Genomic DNA, 21,399 nt, shown 5'->3' on the forward strand with positions numbered 1-21,399 from the left:
AAATATATATATATATATTTTTTATTTTTTTTGTAACTTGGGCTTTAACTAGTTCTTAAGTATTTACGTTTGAACCACTTCATGACTCAATATTTAGCCCACCCTAACCTCACACACATACAAAAACATGTAAGTTAACAGGTATTCGCTTGAGTAACAGATGGCATGAATTCTGTCAGGTTGGTAATGTCACTGGGGCACTGTAGGCCCAACACACAGCCCTGCCTCAGTCGACTCATATGTATCAACTGATATGTTTTTGTTTTGTGTTTTTTGGTCTAAGCTAACAAAAAACCCTTCACCAGATAGTCATGGAGACTCATACATGACATCATCAAAGACAGAAAATAATTGTCCTATAGTAATTTCTTTTTTCAGTCTAATAAAAGAAAATGTGTTTTATTTTGTAAGGCTTGTATATACTGTATACTAATACCCTTTAAAACTACATGTTATACAAAAACAAAACCCCAAAGCTTATAAATAAATGAACCAGATGTTTAAAAAAAAAGGTTTTGTTTTTAGATCAAGTTTACAATTTGTCTCCATCTAGTGGTCAAACCTAAAAATGCATCCTACTATTCCAAATGATGGAGACTCACTATTGAACTGGCAATTTAAAAACAAGTTTTAAAACGTAAAAATTATAATTTCAATGCAAAAATAAGTATCAGCCATAAACCTTAAAAAGCACAGAAACTGATGAAGATGATTTTATTAAACTTAAAACTCAAAAATAATCCAAACAAAAAAAATTATATTTGTAAAACATAGGACTTAGACTGTTAGACAATTTTTCTTTTAAATCAACCATCAATCAAGTGTTGCAACATATAAAGAGTAAGGTTTTCATTTACTGACATACAAATTCAAGAAAGCACTATTTCCCAATTTCAAGCTGTAGAATCATAAATATCTCATCTGTTGTCTTCCACAATAATGGTCCTCCTAGGATAGGAGTCTATGTCCACAAATATATAACGAAATTCATATTTTCCAGTTTCAGGGTTCTGCAAAAATAATAACACAAGTGTCAACAAAGGCAGAAATTTTAACAAAAATATAAAATATTTTGATTGGAATTGCAATGCTTTTCAAAACCAATTAAATCTCTTCAGGTTCTTCATTTTGAAACCACAAGCTTGAATATAATTTATTAGGATTTTATGTGATAGACCAACCCAAAGCAGTCAAGTAGAAGTTAAAATTCACATGGCTTTTATTTACTTTTGTTAAAGTATGAAAAACAGGCAAGCCTTTGCATTCAGTCAGCTTTATTTTGATACACCTGAATCCAAACCACTGCAAGCAAAGTAAAAAGTCACCTAACAACTGTGGAATAGTTGTTCTGTGAACGCCTCAGAAGTTTGTTCGAAAATGTAAGGGAAAACCATACAGACAGGGTATCAGAGAAAAAGAAAATGTAATTCTTAACATCCCACAGAGTAACCTGCTGCATAGCCCACCATAAACTACTATTGTATAACAATCCACATAACAGGATAGGAAAAGAGGACATTCATCAGAGAAGCAGCCGAGAGTCACTCTGGAGGAGCTGCAAACATCAATCACCTATGCGGGAGAATCTGCTGACACCAAAACTAGCAAATGTTTATGGAAGAGAGGTAAGAAATACAGCAGTGCAGCAACCAGCTTTAGATGTGGTTCCTTTAGCAGCATAAGAACGCAGGCAGGAGTTTATGGGAAAAAAAAAAAAAGTTGAATAAAGGGTAATCATGGAAGTAAGTCTGTCAGAAGTGACAAAAAGCTTCTCTTTAAACCAGGACCAGCATAAATATTAGGGCAGAGATACCATGGAATGGTTTAGATAAAATGGCCCAGTCAAAGTCCATCGCTACTGAGTAGCTGGCAAGATTTATAAACTTCTGTTCACATATCCAGTATGGTTTCCAAATAACATACATGTCAGATTTGTATCTGTTAAAAATTGTTAAAACTATAAGACAACTTACTTTACCTGAACAGTTATAAACAAATATGTATTTCGTCTGTCACATAAAATCCCAATAAAATATTTATTTTTAGTTCAGAAATTGACAAACTTTGTCAATTTAATAGGAATAAGATTTTAAATGTAAAGTACCTACCTCCTTTGACTCTGTATGCACAGTTCCTTTCAGGCCCGGCTCTGAACCTTCAATGTAAAACTTAAGTCTCATATGTTTTAGTCCATCCTTCATGTACTCCACGTGACTGAGTTAGAAACAGAGGCAAGCAGAAAAATCACTGTAAAACTACAACAAAGACAATGACCTCTGTTAAAAGCAGCATAAAATAGATTTACTGTTAAAATATGAAGATAAGGTTTGGTATTTAAGGCCACCTGACTTGCTGCCTCCTTCCTCTCCGGGTCGTCTCGCCGTAGCACTTAATTGGCTCTCCAAATGCGCCGATCACCTGCATTTCAGAGGAATCAAGAATGTTTTTGTGTGTTACTTGGATTTTAACTGACCCAAAAGCAGTCATCATTTCCAGCTATATCAGGATATGCCACAAGTCTTTTGCTGTCTACTTTTATTTTTTTCACCTCTGGTTGGGATCGGACTATGTTAAACGCTCTGCTGTAGACTTTGTTTGGGCTTGAGGAGGAAAACAGCTCCTGAAACACCACATATAGCAGCCCACCTAAAACAGAAATATCCAGACCAGTCATGTTCAATGCTTTTGTTTAAACTGAAATGGCTTAGATGAGTTCATGCATCATTTAAAATGTTATTTCCACACATTCTCGTTCAGTTTTAATCAGATTTCAGAGTTTAAGTGTGCATTATATTGAGAACATTTCCAGAAATATAATAATTCATAAAAAGGGGGAAATAACATCATTCTAAGGAGCGAAGGGGAGAAGGCAAGCAGATGTAGGAGGGATTAATAAATTCACGTAAAAAAAAAAAATCCACAGATGGATATTAGCTTACAAATGGATTAATGGATGGTTAATAAGAACTTATTAGTGTATATATGGAAAAGAGAAACTGTCAAATGGATGAATGGATAGATGGTTGGATGAATGGTTGGACAAATGGATGGATGGATAAATGGTTGGATGACTGGATGGATGAATATATGGATGGATGAATGAGTGGTTGGATGAATGGATGGATGGTTGGATGGATGAGTGGTTGGATGAATGGATGGATGAATGACAGTTGGAACCTGAAAATGGATAGATATATGAATGAATTATAATGAGTGATGTAGATTAAGACAGATGGATAACAGATGTGAGATTAAAAACATGAATGGCTGATAAACTAGATCACAGATTAATAGACAGATGGGTGAATAGTGACTGATGGATCAATGCATATGTTTATTAATGCAATAAGAAATTTAATAAAACCTGTTTATCATACCACCTAGTTAATCATCATATCTTCCCAGACAATATAAAGACACATTTTATTCACCTGTCACGCCCAGACCGACGAGAACTACAATCAAGTAGGTGAAATCTCTCCCAGCTTCTTTCACTGCAATAAACAAAGCAGAGCCAGTCTACAGGATTTCATAGAACTCCAAATGCAATCAGTGGGATTTTGCAGTGACGGGTGTTTAGCTCAGAGTAACCCGTCCAGAGACAGAAGGTGACTGTGGACATGTCTCCTCCCTGCGTACCTTTCTGAGCAGCTGAAGGTTTGGGGGTCCCGCTCTGGTACCGGGACACCGACTTTCCTCTTTCCTCGCCTCTGTTCCTGGCTGAACAGTGGAAAGACAGAACCTGGTGTCTCTGAGCTGAAGTGAAGCAGCTCAAAGAAGGAACATTTTTCCTGAAACCGAGCCATGATGGTGCTGTGGACGCTGTCCTCAGCGCGTGCAGAGAGAAGCAGAGCTGAGTTTGTCTCAGGTTTCTGTACACGACTTTCAAAACGTGAGTATAAGTCATCATTATTTTGGTGGTGAAACTAGTAAAAAGCAATAATTAAACAAGCACCGAATTATAAAAAAGGTGCATAAGAAACAAAACTAAACCACTGCAACCTTAGTGTCAACCAGTGTGCGCATGACTTTTGTGCTGCCCTTCTTCTTCTGCTTGTTGACATCTTTATGGCGGATGGCAAAAAAAAAGTTAGGAGAGAGCATTACCGCCACCAACTGGTAAGGAGTGTGGACCACATGGCAAAACAAACAAACAAAGAAGCAAAAAACTATATCCTATTATACAATATAACCTAATATCCTCTGCTAAATTTACTCAGTGCCAAATTTTGATCCAAACCCCACTTATATTGATTATGATTGTCCTTTTATAAGTAAGAAAACAACCAACAAAAGTATGTCAGCTTGTATATTTTATTGGTCCAACACTTTTGAAAATATAAATTGGAAATGGACTTGGTTGCTCCTTAAAAAATACTTAATAAACAATAAAGTAAGAGAAATTTCTTATAAAAGTATTCATAATGTTTAGCCTGTTAAAGCATTTTTGATTAAAAGATCCAAATGGGATTTGGACCCAATGTGTACTTTTTGTAAAAATAATGAAGAAAAGCTTATTTATCTTTTTTGGGATTGCAATTATACCAAAATATTCTGGAGAGAAATATTTTTGTTTTTTTTCCCAACAAAAAAAAACTTAACATTATTTTAACAGCTAAGGACATTTTTTTGGGATGGAGAAATGTGAACTTGTCAAAATAAAATGTTTATATGTTATACATTTTTTGATTATTTATGGTAAATATCATATTCACACCTCCAAATATTTACAACAAAAACCTAATTTCCAGATTTTATTATCTTCTATTAATATCTATATGGAATCCTTAAAATTTAGTTCAAATGCTAAAGCCATGCAAATTCTAACTGCCATAAAGAATTATTATAACCCTCGAGCATAGATTAGATTTGATTTTGACATTGTAAATTAATGGTTCTGCTCTTTAAAACCCTTTGTTGTTGTATATTTTTGTAATTATTAATGTTCTATATTGTTCATGTATGTTCTTTTTTTGCAATAAAAAAAAAAATCCTCTGCTTCCTGATTCCTTTTGCAGTAAATCAACATTGTTATTGTATAATTACTAAGTTTCCTAATTAACTTGTTTCTCTGAATCAAATATTTCCTACAACTCAAAATAACATGTTCCACTGTTTCATCTTCCCCACAGTCACATTTCCCTGTCTGATGTTTCCCTATTAAAAATAATGACCTATTCAATGCTGTGTGTCCAATCCTAAGTCGTGAAATAATTCTCTCTTCTCTTCTGTTCCTTTCTGTTCTTCTCATTTGTCTAATTCTCTTTTGGATCTTATAGAACCACCTTCCTTTCTTTTCTTCTTCCCATAAGTTTTGCCACCTGTCTTTTGTTTTTTGTTTAATTATACACTTTATTTCTGTTATACTAAAACTAACATTAATATCTATCCTTACCTTATTTGTACTCTCCTTAGCCACCCTGTCTGCCATTTTATTTCCCTTAATCTCGTTATGTGCTGGAACCCAAACAAAATTTATTACTAGCCCCATGATATTTATTCTGTAAAGTGTTTTTTGTATTTTAATTAATATATCTGGCCTACTGTCTGACTGATTATATTACCTTTGGGTTCCTCTTTACCTCTCTCACCAAGGCTCTTCTCCCACAATTGCTCAGTTTGGCTGGACGGCCAAGTCTAGGGAGAGTTCTGGTTATCCCAAATTTCTTCAAATTAGGGATTGTGGAGACCACTGTGCTCTTAGAAACCTTGAGTGCTGCCGAAATGCTTTTGTAACCTTGGCCAGATCTGTGCCGTCACAATTCTTACTCTGAACTATTTGGGCAGTTCCTTCGATCCTGTTTGCTCTGACATGCACTGTGAGCTATAATGTCTTATATAGACAGGTGTGTGCCTCTCCTAATCAAGTCCAATTAGTTATATTTAACACAGCTCCACTTCAATGAAGGAGCAGAACAATCTCAAGAAGGATCAGAAGAAATGGACATCCATCCATCCATCCATCCATCCATCCATCCATCCATCCATCCATCCATCCATCTTCTGCTTTATCTGGGGCCAGGTCGCAGAGGCAGCAGTCTAAGCAGAGATGCCCAGACTTCCCAATCCACCCACAATTCCTCCAGCTGCTCTGGGGGGACCCCGAGGCAACACCAGACCAGCTCAGAGACAGCCCAGCGTGTCCTGGGCCTTCCATGAGGCCTCCTCTCAATGGGACATGCCTGGAACACCTCCTGAGGGAGGCGACCAGGATGCATCCAAAACAGATGCCTCAGCTGGCTCCTTTTGATTTGGAGGAGCCGATCTTGAAGGGTGCACCCAGCCACTCTGTGAAGGAAACTCATTGTATTGCTGCTGCTTGCTGCTTGTATTTGCGATCTTGTCCTTTTGGTCATTACCCAGAAATGGACAGCATGTGAATTAAATATGAATGTCACAGCAAATAGCCTGAATACTTATGACCATTTGATATTTCAGTTTATGTTTTTAATAAATGTTCAAAAATTTCTACATTTCAATTTTTTTCTGTCAAGATGGGGTGCTGAGTGTACATTAATGAGAAACAAAATTAACTTTTTATGATTTTAGCAAATGGGTGCAATGAAATGAAGAGTGAAAAATTTAAAGGGGTCTAAATACTTTCCATACCCACTGTAGAAGCGAGATCAGATCAAATGTTTTTTATATGGAGCTAGAGGTGGGAAAGAGCAAAGAATGATCTGACAGAGGACAATACAATGGATGAGGTGATAAGCAGTTGATCCACTGTGTCTTTTTTTATGTTCACCAAGCTCAACAGCAAAAAACCATGTCTCCATGTAGACTCGCATAGACTAAAATGTTTTAAGAATATTCAGTTTGGGCTTAAAAGCAGTTATTTCTTTTTTTTTTAACTAAAAATAAATCTACAAACAGCTGAGGAAGTGAGAGGTTTGACAGAGTAAATACTAAGCTCAATGAAACAGAATATTTGGACTTTTATCACTTTCTGATTTGGTTTTCTAAAACTCTACATAGATTAACACACTTACCTCTCGATGCTTGCCTTCGACCTTTGCTTTTAAAGCTACTAAGGGCTGCCAAATAGTATGTAAAATCAGTACCGAAAATGTCAAATAAAAGGTCCACCACAATGAAATCAGAAAGCATTAGTTTATTGAAAACAATTCAGTCCAGCATTTTCTTATATTATCAAATACATACTAAATTAGTTAAAGAAAAAGAATAAACAAAAGCAGGTTTCAAACTAAAGTAACCCGATGAATTAATCATGATAATAAAAAATACAGAGTGCCAATGAAGTGTTATCAGGTAAATGTTAATAATCAGCAAATTCATTTGTAAGTTTACCATAGTGTGATTTCACATCTCCTGCTCTGTTAATTTCAATATAAAAACAATCTCTAAATCAATCTATAAATTCATCTCTAAAGCAAAACTGTAACATCAAAGTGTAAAATATGTGCAATGGTAAGTATGTTTTGAAGAATGTGTGAAAACGTAATAAGAAACCTGATTCTGTCCTTTTTTTTTTTTTTTTACTTAAGAGCTATTTTACATTAAAGGTACTTCACTTAAAAAGAAAGATCAGTTATCTGATCAGCACAGGGTGGGAGTGGGGATGAGGGGCACCTTTATTGTCCAAGGCAGAAGGAAGGAAGGAAAAACTTTCAGAAACTTAAAAAATATATTCTGATTACAGCACTCTACAGCAGTAAAGTTACTCAGAGTTCATCACTCAGGTTGCACACAGGAGAAAACCCTTAGCTTCAAATGATGTCAAACCTGGCAAGATGCAGCGGAATGATGCATCTGTCTGATGTATCTGCAGAGAAATAAAGACACCATTACTTAAAATCTGCTCCAGGCTGTGTTCCACTCCCACCTGCGGCCTGGGAGTGAACTGATTCAGACTTCCTCTTATCTCTGAGGTGGCAGAGCAGTTTTTGAGTATGTATGTGTCTGTTTACATGTGTATGTATTGAGGAGATATCAGTAAGTGCAGGTTAGAAGCTGTGCTAGATAGCTATTGCATTTTCTGGATTGTGAACTAAAGAAAAACACACAAATAGGAGGTCTGCCATGTATGAACACAAACAAAATAATTTATTGGTACTTCTCACAAGTATGCATGAATTTGCTTATAAGTAGGAAAAGCACAAATGTAAATAATGCATAAAATACATCATACTAATAACAAAAATGTACATAGTGTAGATGGTAAATGCATGCTAAGTGACCAAAAAAAGCACATATTTAGACAAAACACTATGAGAACAAAACAAGCATGCAGGATGAAAGGGATTAGTTGTTAGAATTCATAGCGTTCATCTATTAACTTTTTGTACTCATGCCAATTTTGTAGCCAGCTCATCAAAAAACATAATCAGTATTGGCTTTAATTCAGTAATTTCACACCAATACCTTGATGTTCATAATAACAGCATTGCATAATCACTCACAGTCAGGCCTAGGAAAAAAGTAAGTAAATAAATTTCTTATGAACTTTGTAATATTAACATTAAACAAATAAATAAGGGGGATAAATACCAGCCTTCTAAAAATGCTGCTTTTTATGCAATATGCCTTACAATGCTACAGATAGAGAAGCATTTTTGATATGGCTCACTGCACATGGCGGCACAGCAGGGTGGGCATCATAAACACTCACAGTAAACAGATGCAGCTTTAACAAGTGTTCTGTTTTCTATCACCAGAAATATGTCTGAGTCAAAGTTTGGTGTCAAGTGCACAGTATAAACCCCTGTTACAAGCAAGGCCATTCAAGGAAGGTAGGTAATATTGCTAATAGTGTAAATTCATTAGTAGGGTGCCATTTGGTGTTAGACCAAATGTATGGAGATCATCTGTGACATATTAAAAGATATCATAAATATTAATAAATAAACAGGCATACGGTTTAATGCTCATAAAATGTGTTTTTGTTCCTTCAGCTTTCCCATTTTTAGGGAGTCACTTTGCAAAGTTTTTACACCTAATACCCATCATTCCGCAACTGGGATTTAAACCTGGCGACTTAAACGGCAGTAAAAAATACTGTAACTAATTAAATGTAGGTAGTGAATTATTATAGAATATGATAAAAATGCCATATTTCTTTAAAAAATCATATTTATTTAAACACCTTTAGAATAATCCCATCATCATTTTATTCATTAAAACTTTATTCATTAATTTCTACTAATATAGCATGTATATTCCATTTCATCATTACCAACCAATAGGTAGATGATTTGCAGGATGAGGCTGAACATAGAAAGGTTAAAGGGGCAGGCAGAAATAGAAAGCATTGCAAGAATAAATAACCCCCCCAAAATACAAAGAAAGTATAAAACTATTAATATTGAATATAAAATATTAAAGCAGGCATGCCCACAGTTGGTCCTCGTGGGCCGCTGCAGGTTTTAGAGGTTTCCCTGCTTTAGCACAGCTGATTCAGATGATTGCAGCTGTGCAGCTTCTCTATCTCAATACTGTAAAGTTATAAGAGCTTGACATTTTTTTTTAAGAAATCCCTATCATAATTGCCTTGTCTGAGAAATATGTTTGTGAATTAAGATGAAGTTGGTGTGGGGAAACAGTATCTATGGAGGAACAAATATCTATACTAAGTTAGCTTATGTTCATAGACATTTTAAAAACCATAGTGTAGTTATTAAGAAAATTATGCTAGGTTAAAAAATGTGCTGCATACTAATATCAAAACTATATTATAATTGTGATTTCTATCAAACCTCAATCTCTTCACTTTGAATTTATGCTCCAGGAGTATTTAGGTTAATGTCTGGAGCAGTTCATACTATGAACTAGTAGTATTAGTAGTAGTGGTACTACTTTTACTAGGTACTAGTAGTACCCTGTTTAAGAGAGATTAGGTCATGTCAAAAGACAAGGAATTAAGCACAGACAGATACAAAAAACATAAAATATGGGAAGATTCATGTGTTGTAAATATTTTAGTCTAAATTATTACATAACAGGCTTATATTTGGTGGAAGATAATAAGACATATAATTTCGGGGGTTCAAAGTTCTCTTGAAATTCATGTCATTCCATAATATATTTCATTAGCACTTGATGTAATCATCTATAACCTTTGTTGTTCAATAGGATGTTATAAAGCACCATCACTTTGATAGTTAATCCCACACTGCACTTTGACAAAACCCACCATACACTTAAAATACAAAAAAAAGGAAAACCCTGTTTTGAATGTTAAAGCTCAAGCTTTGCATTTTGTGAAAATTTAATTTAAACGATGACCAGAGCTTAATATATGAGTAATTAATGAATCATTAGGATGTTCCTCAAGATTATAAACACAAACCATTTTTTATCTCTTTGTAAAGTTTTAGTACAAAACTATTCTGCCTATTTGGAGAACCTGGCTTTTCTCATTCATGTGATAACCATATATTTTCAATAAGTTTACACAACAGGAATGTTTATAAAAATACGGTAACTAGAAATGTTCTAATCTTACACAAAAAACATTTCTTTGTACTTATGCAAATTATTTTCCAACCTTTCTTGTAATTAAATGGCCTAAGATTATACCCAATTCAAATTAAATAATGATAAGGTATCACATTTATGTTTTTATGTTGTCATAGTGTAATTAAATTTGATCTACAAAAGAAAGACACATTACTTATTTGGATTACCCTTATGCTACACTATTCAAATGTTCGGTCTGCATCAACAAAGTTTTCCTCACTTTAGACTACCAAATAGCTAATACAACTGGTGTCATCCAATTACACTAGTTTTCACTAGATGTGGATGGCGCCAATGATCTGCATTAGATGGCGCACATGACGTGAAATAATTATTTATAAACAATAAACTGAAGCCAAGAGTAACGAGTGACGAGTTTTAAAAATGTACGGAATAGAAAGTACAGATACTTGTGTAAAAATGTAATGAGTAGAAGTTAGAAGTAGGAAGAAAAATAAGTAATGGAGTAAAGTATAGATACCTAAAAAGAGTACTTAAGTACAGTAACGAAGTATTTGTACTTCATTACACCTTTGATCACAGCCCTGTGCACGTCAGAGAAGCAGATTAATTTCTCCCACTAAAGGGCTTTATCCACTACTTAGTTTCCTGTCTTTTACTACCAGCAAGCTGATTAACCCAGGTGTGTCTGGCTGGTTACTGTCGTTCTTTTCTTTCTAGCCCTCTTCTAACTTCTGCCTGCTCTCTGTTGTAGACTGACATTGTTTCAGATTAAAGCCTTGCAAGGAGTTTTCAGTCATTCTTTTACATTTTATCCCGAGTCTCTTTTGCTCTGTCAGGTGCAACCAGTGGTCTTTTCTTGATTTTTGTTGATTAGCTTGGTCAATGTTACAAAATCGAGACCTCATCTTTAGTAAGACAAATCACATCCAAGCCATATTATTTCTTTTTTTACCTGGGCAAAAACCAAACATTTATCACAAGGACCAGTCCAATCAAAATTAAATGAATCACACACTTACCACAAGACAGGGCAGCTTCCCATCAGTTGCGACCCTTTGTGACAACAAACTTCCTGTTCTTCTGTTTTAAAAGTGCTGCGCTCTGTTCCCCATCTTTACATTTACACCAGAGCAACCAGCTACCATAACAGTGGTTTCTGTGCGCAACATGCTCATGTGTACTTTCTACCATAATAAAAGCCCACATGCAACTTTCCCTCTCGTTCATAAAACAGTTAAATTTGGGAAACTTTTATAAAGTGCAAATTTGGTATCTCCTAAAAATAACAACATGCCATGTGTTAACCACTGGAAACACCCTGCTGTACATACATGAAGTAGGTACAGTCTTCTTTCTTCACATAACACCCAATCCCATCTCCCCCCGAAAAAAAAGCTAAATATATTTTATCTTAGATACTTCAATATACACATTAAATTAAGCAGTATGAAGTGTCTGCTGTCGGACTGATGCTTTAACTTTGATGATGGGATCCATATTGCAACATTATTTGTTATTGTGCTAATATTTGACCTTTGATATAAATGGTCAGATTCTAAGTCACACTCATGCTGGGCCACTTCAAAATGTTAATTATGCTTCCATTCAAAATAAAAATACTCAGGAACACAAAATAACAATAAATCAATTTAGAATATAGATAAAAAACTAATACAATTTCAAAACTCAAGGATTTAGAGATGTTAATGGTTTGCCTAATAATCTGAGGACACTTAGTGGACAATTTGAAGGTACTGACTAAAATCTGAAAAAGCTTAAAAAAAGTTGAAAAGCTTAAATGATGTTTTTGTTTTATAAAACTTCAATTACATCAGCCCTGAAAGCTAAATAGAGCAATATATAAACTGTCCTTTTTATTTATTTTTCCTATTAGAAAAGTGTATTTTATATAAAGATATTAAGCTACGGTTAAAGAGAATTCAATCAAAATTAAATGTTTGTCTAAAAAGCGAAAGAAAAAATGCCAGTCAAAGGCTAAGCCGGTATGTTCAAAGTCAACAAACTCAAACTCTAATTACATTTAAAAAATGCTAAACACTTTAAAAAAAGAAGAATGCTGTTTAACCACATAACATGCATACCTTTAATACATCTGTAAATACTTTTTAAATTGCATATAAAGATTATATGACCTAATGCTAACTCATTTTTTCCTCAATTTTTTTGCTAGCATGTTAATGCATTAATGGAAAATAATGGTGCATGCACAAGCCAAACATCTCATTAGGTTTTTTAATTAAACTTGGAAGAATTCTGCCATACCCCCCTATTAATAATTTCAGTTAGGTTAGTATTAAGTAGAGTCAAGTTTCAAAGATGTTGGACTAAGGAGGTGTGAAAAATTTTAACATGTATGTTATTAACTAATAAAAGGCATGCTGAAAAAAAGAAACTTGAAAATGGTCAAACTGGCTTTATGGTAAGAAGGAATCTATCAAAAATAACAGATATTGCACAGCCCACACTGCACTCCTTCATATTTGTTTCTTATATAAAAGCCACAGATATTAAAAAGCATTCAGCAAACTGCATCAGCAGTAGAGGTAACTGTTTTCTCTTCACAGCATTGTGGCTAGAGTATTTAATTCTAGTCCCTTGTAATCTTTGCACATGAATACAACTCCAGTATGTATCCACTTCACCAAAGTGTACCCTCATCATCATCATCATCACCAGCATCATGCTGGTGTGAATTCCCGCTCCACTCTGTCATGTGTCAGTGATGCCCGTTCGTACTGTTCCAGGATAGCACTATTTTCAAGAAGTCTAAATGATGGAGACAATGCAACATAAAGCACAACATAAGCAGACAAATATACCAAGACAATACTAAGAAAAAAAACAATGAGAAGTAATCGGACAACTTCATTATATGCACGCATGAAGTTGCAACCCCTAATAGTTTAGTCATGTTTTTACTAAATCAAACAGTTTTTACTAAATTAAACTGTTATTTATCAATTTCATTAAAATGAACTGACAACAATTGTCTATATTGCTATTGAGAACTTAAACTTCAGTCAGACTGGGGTTTTTGCAACTTCATCTGAACATTCTCATGGAGCATTTGCACATAAAGTGTTACATACAGGCATAACATCAAGAACTGATACGTCATGCAGTCCTACAAGATAATTCCCCTTTAAAGACGTCATATTTAGAGAATCTCAGTGTGCTTTTTAATTAACTGCAGAGCAACTCAGTTGAAGTGTAGGACCATGTTTGCTTTAATTTTGGTGTTTATCTTAACAAAGTTGGTTTCTTTTTCTCAATATTTATTTAGGAGGTTTTTCTTTATTCCATGAGTCATTCCTTACCGACTTAAATTTTCCCAGCTCAAACCATGGATTGCTCTGAAGGAAACATCTCTGTAAGAGCTCATTGTTTCCTATAGAAACCTGAAATTACTAAACATTTCAATGTTTGTGAAAGCTTTTCAGAAAGATATCATGTAAATCCCCTTTTTAAAATATTTAGAAATTTCATAATTGTCTAAAATATTGTGTTCAACTAATCTTTTAGGTGTTGCAACAATGTTCATTGGTAAGAAATCCTATGCTATTAAAAAGGCAGTTTATTTCCCAAAAACATGCAAAATTTAAAGGAAAGGTATGTGTTGGCTGAGCAAGACTTGTTAAATCCTCTTTACTAATGCCAAGCAACTTTGGTGGGGATAGTATGGAAAAGAGGGGTAACTATTATTGGATGCAATCCAAGTATAGAAAATACTAAAGGGACATGCCCCAGGATGTCAGTGGTAACTCTCACAGAGCAGGGTTTATCAGATAGAATTTGGGAATGGGGAGGGTAGAAAGGCTTTAGGCCCATTGAGATCCTGTGGGATCAGCTTTGGTATGCTATTTGCAGCACAATGATTGCCACAAACATGGTGGATATTTTGCATCCCACAGCAGTTTGTGACTAAGCTTGTAAACAGTTTGATGAGGATATGACAGGTTATCATGGTCCTGTATTGTTATCCCATGGGCTAAACCCACTAATGAGCCTGCCTGCCTTGCCAATGTTTTCTTGTTTCTTCAAACTTCTTTCAACTCTCTGGATAAAAATCAACAAACAAGATTCAAGGCAAAATAAGTTTTTTAACACTGGCAGAAAGGAATGTTTATTTGTTTGCGTTCAGTTACAGTACACTAAAAATTTGTTAAATGAAAAACAAAAGTAATTAACTTTTCTCTTTTTAGTGTAATTAGCTTTGTGCTATTTCATAACCATCTAAAAAAAATCAATAAGAGCTATAGTTCCAGATAGCAATACAAATTTAATAGATATTTAGTAGTATCCTAAGGCCGAATCTAACAGTATGACACTATTCTCCAGATTGAAATGGATACTATATATTTGATAAAAACTGAATTTATTTTTCCTTCAAAGTATAATAAGATTACTTTTGTGTTGATTTGCCTGTAAACATCAATACACTTAAATATTTATTGAGTGCAAGTTAAAAGAAAAAGTTGGACAAAAGGAACAGCTGTTTGTAATCACTGCTCAATATTCAATTTTAATTGTCTACAATGGTTATCGCTTGATGTTAAAGTCTTTGCTTGTTTTACATTACACATAAACGCAATACCTCAATATTCCCTTAAAAATGGTTTAACATGTTTATAAGAAAAGACCTGCTTGATATAACTATGATGCCAAAGGCAATGCATTATATTTTTTGTGTTGGAAAGACAAAAGAAAAATATATGCAAAATAATACTGCAACACGGTTTTAGATTTTAAATATTTCTTAAATCCTTCCAATTAAAGTATTCTAATTACAATTAAATTACAGTATTTATGTAAACTGGGAAAGTCATCTAAGTTGGCATGGAATCTGTAATTCTACTAGGAGCAATAAGGAACATAACTGTATCAGTTTCAACAAAAAAGTCTAAAAATACATGCTAATACAGATAAAAGTGGTTCTTGACAAACAATGACAAACTTACTTAGAAAACAAGATGGTTATAAACAAGAACACCATCTTGATAAACCCAAACAACAAACTGAAATTGAACACAATAAATAAAAGACCCATGCAAAAGTCACAGAAAAGGAAGAATAAAAAGTTAGACAAAAGTATATACTGACGGAGCATATGACAACTACGCAACAACAAAAGGTATTGAGTGTTAGATAAGCGTGCTTACCTTGGGATTGTCTCCTAGACCCTAGTTGTGTTGTACTCTGATTCATGTTTGCTCAAAGAGCCAATGAGGCAGAACCTGAAATGTTATGGCTCTTTCATTTAATATAATATCAAACTCATTTTGCATATAAATATTTCAGAATGCATAATGTGCTACATACTGTAAATTTAATAAACTTCATTTGCCATTTGATGGGCCTAAGGAACCTTGCATGCACAATTGCAGTTAACCATAACAGCACTACCAGGATTATTTTGGAAAATGTATATAGAATATTCAGGCAAAGTTCAGAGAAAGTTTCTAAAAATGTTCCAATACTGTCATACAGTATCTTTGCAAGTTACAATTACAACTTATTTGATTTTGTTACCAAAATACAAGCTTATGCCAAGAGAATACAATTTATGTATCACATTTTGTAATTTGCATTAAAGTCAAAACCATATATAGAATTTTAACAAGGCACCAATTTTAGCCCTTTTAATTTTTATGAGATCAGATCCTAAAATAAAATCCATGACAACATGATGAAAAAACCTCAAAGAACAGTTTCATTTAGATATTTAAATATATGTGAATAATGATAGAAAGCTAACTGGGATGATTTGCAAATTTGAGGTTGAGCATGCAAGATGAGACATACTGTGAAGCCCTTTGTTAGAACTTGTAATGGCAGACAACAGGCAAGTAAACTAGGTAAACAAAAAAGTGAATGATAAAATTATAAAAAATCAATAAACGAAGAACAAAGCTTAAATAAAATGAAAATAAATAAAAGTGAGTAGTTGTTGCACATTTCAAATATTGTCATTGTTAACTATGGTGCTGTTGTTCCACCCTCATCAGAAATCAATAGATACTGACCGCTGTACTGCCTTTTCATGGCGTGACAGTCGATGGCTGGTGGTTGGAACGTCTTCCAGGTCGTCATCCAGGTCGCATCCATTGTCTGCCGCCTCTTGAGAGTAGCTGTGCTTCATGACCAAGATGCTCCTACGGTTCCCTGTGGCTGGCAGCAGGGGCCGCACAGACATGGGTGGCTGCGGAAGGTCTGTGAGCAGAGCTGCCGTGGCCCCTGAGTCGCGGGCACTTAAGTTACTCCTGCTCCCTCGACCGCTGAGTGACAGCTGTGATATGTGTGCAGAGCCAGGGCAAGAGGGAGAGCCACAGTGGTGGTCATGAATGCAGCGGGAGGAGGCCTGGCGAAGGGCGTGGTAGTTCTCAAAGTCCTCCGCCAAGTCAACCAAATCTGCAGAGGCCGCTGTGGGTGTGGCGGCACTCCGTAAAGTACATAGCTCATAGTGGGGGGGTTCAAAGACCTCCTGAAACATGGTGGGGTCAAAGTCTTCTCGTCGGAAAATGTATTTCTTACGCGGCTGCTTTATCTGAACAATTACTGAGACGATGAGGAGGATGAACACGATGCAGCAGGTCACCCCAATTATGGCCCCATTTGAGGAGTTCAGGTTGTCCAGGAATTTGGTATTAGTTTTCTCTGCACAGTAGTAGAGACACATGAGAACAGAGGAGAACATATAAATAAATATGAAGTTGATTTTCTCAGTTAAAACAGATCAAACATAAATTGAATCATTGAATCATGGAATTACTTAAAATAAATATCTGGTCATTTCTTACCCATATTCACTTCATGTTTTTTTTTTTTTTTTTTATGTTTTTTCTCTAAATTAAACATATTTGATTCCACATAACAGGCTCAATCAAATACCCTCAATAATATGAAGTCAAATGTTTAAAAAAACAAGCCACACGTTGATTTGCAACTATACAGAAGCATCAAGCATAATTCTAGCTCTTCTTAGTATAATGGTAGACTGTTATCTAAACGGCTGGCTAACTTTAACAGTTTTGACAGTTTTAACCATAAATAAATTATAAATTTTGCAACGGAACTTCAGTTGTGATTTACAGAGCCCAAGAACTGACATGGGAAATGAAAGAGATTATGCCTTTTTCACAAATGACTAATTCAGTCATACAAATTACTAATTTGTTGATGCACGCACAAAATATCAATTTGTGGGCCTGGTTATATAAAACAAATGTAAGACCGATTTGTTCCCATTAATTACACAATGCAAAATTTCTTCAATGTGTGGAACACAGAAAAAGGTGAGAAAAGCAGCACAGTCCCATAGAAACCAGAATATCCAGTCACCATGATTCACTCTCAGTATTCTTTAGAAAAAAAATGCACTAATATCAATTCCTTACAATGCCATGATTCTCAGAATGTCTTTGCCATCACTCCCATCCTAGATCAGACTATTCTGTGCATCATATAGTTTTGTTCCTCTATTTCTCTGTTTAAGAAAGGTGCAAAGTGCAGGAAGATTATATTTTAATATTATGTGTACATGTTATACCCATGTTGTGGCCACAAGACAGGGCTTTGTGGTGACAAATTATTATTTAATGTGAATATAACATGGATTTTATTTATATTTTGTGTCTACAATTTGGTATTTCTTTTTGGTATTTCTACCATTTCTACTTACTGTATCCAGCATGTGTAGATATTGTCATAGGGGTTTATTTCCCCTTTTCTAACATATATACATACTGTAAGGTACAGTAAACACGGTAAGGATTGCTTTTATAAGATTCATGTTGAAAAAACTAGAACTTTTTAAAAGTGTTATGCAAGAATTTCTTATTTTATAATGATGTTGTTCATTTATATTTTGGTTCTTTGTCTTTAAAATGTCAGAATTTGTACTTAATGATCAGATGACGTTTAAAGATGAAATCAGATTTTATGATCCAATAATTACTCGGGACTTTAGAAGCTTTTTTACCAAATACCTTTTTGCTCTTACATTAGTTGTTTCTTGGGTGACTACTTTTTACATGAGCAGCACAATTTTATTATAGTCTTATTCTGACTTCATAAAAGGTTTTGGTTTCCTACATCTGCTTTAAATACTACTCAGCAATCGCAAAGGTTCTGTATAAGGCGGCTATTGCCCATTAACTTCTTTTCAACTCTGTTGACCATTGCAAGGTTTTTTCAGGAGATATATGCTTTTACATTCCAATGCTGTTAACTTAAAAGCTAGGTAATTGCCATCCATCCACCTAATCAAGTGAACCATTATTTTGACCTTGTCACATAAAACAGACAATTCTTGTTAAAACCTGACGACTCCAATGGGTGCTAAGGCAAATCAAAAAATTACTGAATACAGTTTTTTTAGTCTGATCCAAGTTTTCAAACCGGAAGTTAATGCTGACAAGTAGGAACTGTTACTTTACTTTGCTCCATTCATCAAGGCCTTGTAGAATAGATATATTGGCAAAGATAAGCAGAGGACAAAACTTTGAAATATGTCACATAAATACATATACGTAAACTGCTTAACAAAAGACTTACCTTATACCTAATGATTTATTTCACATTATCTCATAATAAAACAACCAACTTGACCATGTATTTAACTTTGATCTTGTTGTACACACCAATACCATTCATTGTAAAAATACACATGGTTGTCAATGTTAAAATATTTTTGATGACTAAAACCTACATTTTTCTAGTCATTCTTGTGAATCTTCAAAGAGTCTAAAGAAGGAATATATTATTGCAACTGTTCCTCCTTCTAAATTACTTAATCATACAAAGTAAATGAAGGAATAAACAACAATTGCACATGTAATAGTGGGACTTTTGCAGGTTTTCTGTAAAGATTGCAGCTGCAGTGGAGAATAGTGGGGAAAAACCATAAACAAAAAAATGGGTGTGCTTTTGGTTGTGCTTAAGTCTCGGAGTAATAATGAATATTATTCATATTTCACATTGCATTGTGAATTAAACAACCAAACAGTGAAAGAATAAAAGATAAAGTAAAATAATTTAAGGTTAATTATGTTTTTACCTCACTCAGACAAAAACTGAACTCATAATTTGTTTCAGGTTTGATAAATTGCTTTAAAGATGGTTAGGATCCCATTTAAATATTATCTTGTTAATTTGTGCTTGGAGGTCATCAGTTTATGGTCTGGACAAAACACAGAAATGCTAAAGGGTTTTGGCCAGTTGTGCCACTTATTTTAGAAAGACAATAAATATGTTCAAATATGCGGTGGGTTAGTTGATCCGGTTTTTGCATTCTTATCAAGTTTACACATGTTTTTATACACACAACACATTTTTGAAGATTAAGCTCTTGGACCACTTAGCAATTATCCTATTTTAGCTGTATCACTACAGCTCTTCAAAGAGTTACCATATGCCTTATGGCTGCTTCATCAGATTGATGCTATCCTTTCCTCACTGTGTTATATTAGGTTTGTCAGTCTACCTTTAGTCTTTTCCCTTTCAGATAATTAAACGTGTGTACCCTGCTCATTGTGATGCTGTTTGTTTACAAAGGGTATTTAAGAAATATTTTAGGACTTCACAAAACAGCTGCATTCCTAACAAGCTTAAATGAAACACTGGTGAACTCCGTTCAAGTTTCAGATCCAAAAAAATCTCTTTTTTTTTGTCAGAGATGTTTTATGTTGTTCATTAAGGTATAATGCAAAGCAAATTAGTGCTTGTCATGCTAAAATGTGTAAATTTGTTTAAGGACGATAAATACTTATGCAAGATCACTGTATGTTGGGCCGTAATAGCTGCATAGGAACCATACTGTAGCTCTTTCAGCTGCTGTCCATGGTTCTGAAACTTTATAGCCGTTTATATAACTGTTTTGAGTGTGGTTTGACAGAAACTCAGAAAATCCAATTATCCAGTCTCATAATAGCTTCCGGTTTGCTTAAATATCTGTATCTCACCTTTGCATTGGTTCTCATCCCAGGGGTAGACACAGTTTTGCATGCCGTTACACACTAGAGTGTAGTTTATGCACATGTTACTGTGACAAAAGAAGGCATCGTCATCACAAGGAGCTGCAAGGGAAAAGAAACAGTTATGAAACACTGAAATCTAATAGTTCTCTGAGAGAAACATAAAAATGTGTGTTACATTGTTAAATCTGATAAAACAAAAATTCAATATTTTAAAGGAGTGAGTCTAAGAATCATTTGTATTTGCTAATGCACAAATTTGTGTTTAAAGTTACAACAAAAGAGAAGCTACAGAGGGGCAAATGTTGGAGAAAACATATTTAGATCATGATTACTCAGACCAAATTTGTTTCCCCTAAACATCTTTTTTTTCCACAAATCTTCAGAATTTACCTCTTCAGAACATTTTCTGTGACAATTTAAGGATTGAATGAATATATCACCTCATTTTCATAACACTTGCATTAGTTATGGGACTTTTTAAGATCACTTATAAAATTAACTTTAATAAAAAAAAAATTCTGCTACTTTGAATATCTATTATTCTCTAACTACTGCAGCTTTCATTAAAAATTGATGGGGCCTGAAGCATATGATATACTATGCCCCCTGACCTTCTGAAGAGGTGAGAGAGAGAGACGCAGCTTAAATATCATCACTTTCATGTGACAACTGTTTGCAGCAGAGCCTTTTATGAGCATAGAAAACAGGAGATTAATGTGAAATTGTTACCAGCTAAATCATCATATGATAATACACTCACACCCACATCAGGTACACCTGTCCCATATGGAGATATTTTTTGTGTTTTTATTAAATTAAAGAAGAAAGGGAATTTGAAAGAAAAAAATAATTTAGAAAGTCAAATAAATGTATTAGAGAGACCACATTTTTACACTGATAGCAAAAAACAGATGTTATTTGAAACTGAAGAAAACGTTTTGAGAGTAAATATTTTTTCTTT

At 34.4% G+C, this 21,399-nt stretch overlaps 2 protein-coding genes across 2 annotated transcripts in view; both read right to left on the reverse strand.

Moving 5' to 3' along the window:
• Positions 1–524: 524 nt before the first annotated feature.
• On the reverse strand, positions 525–4,042 carry timm21 (translocase of inner mitochondrial membrane 21 homolog (yeast)). The gene is made up of 6 exons (XM_015392575.1): positions 3,640–4,042; positions 3,432–3,494; positions 2,549–2,646; positions 2,345–2,418; positions 2,109–2,214; positions 525–1,010 (listed from the first exon to the last, which is right to left on the reverse strand). Exons 1-6 carry the CDS (start codon positions 3,908–3,910, stop codon positions 918–920), a joined length of 705 nt encoding a protein of 234 aa, XP_015248061.1. The 5' UTR covers positions 3,911–4,042; the 3' UTR covers positions 525–917.
• Positions 4,043–7,125: 3,083 nt separating this feature from the next.
• The window catches only part of LOC107096081 (neuropilin and tolloid-like protein 1), a 35,563-nt gene continuing 21,289 nt past the window's right edge, over positions 7,126–21,399 (reverse strand). Inside the window, exons 6-8 of the mRNA XM_015392574.1 lie at positions 20,424–20,537; positions 16,488–17,118; positions 7,126–7,786 (exon numbers count right to left, since the gene is read on the reverse strand). Coding sequence (XP_015248060.1) covers positions 7,741–7,786; positions 16,488–17,118; positions 20,424–20,537 — 791 coding nt within the window. The 3' untranslated portion in view covers positions 7,126–7,740. The remainder of the gene's footprint in view (positions 7,787–16,487; positions 17,119–20,423; positions 20,538–21,399) is intronic.

Source organism: Cyprinodon variegatus, unplaced genomic scaffold (genome assembly GCF_000732505.1).
Source record: "Cyprinodon variegatus isolate N-32 unplaced genomic scaffold, C_variegatus-1.0 Scaffold597, whole genome shotgun sequence".
NCBI classification, from domain to species: domain Eukaryota; kingdom Metazoa; phylum Chordata; class Actinopteri; order Cyprinodontiformes; family Cyprinodontidae; genus Cyprinodon; species Cyprinodon variegatus.

Coding starts and splice junctions, on each gene's coding strand:
- timm21 (XM_015392575.1), bottom strand. CDS start 3,910: ATGATGACTTATACTCACGTTTTGAAAGTCGTGTACAGAAACCTGAGA. Junction 2,647..3,431: donor CGTCGGTCTGGGCGTGACAG/GTGAATAAAATG, acceptor TTTCTGTTTTAG/GTGGGCTGCTATATGTGGTG. Junction 1,011..2,108: donor TGCATACAGAGTCAAAGGAG/GTAGGTACTTTA, acceptor TTATTTTTGCAG/AACCCTGAAACTGGAAAATA.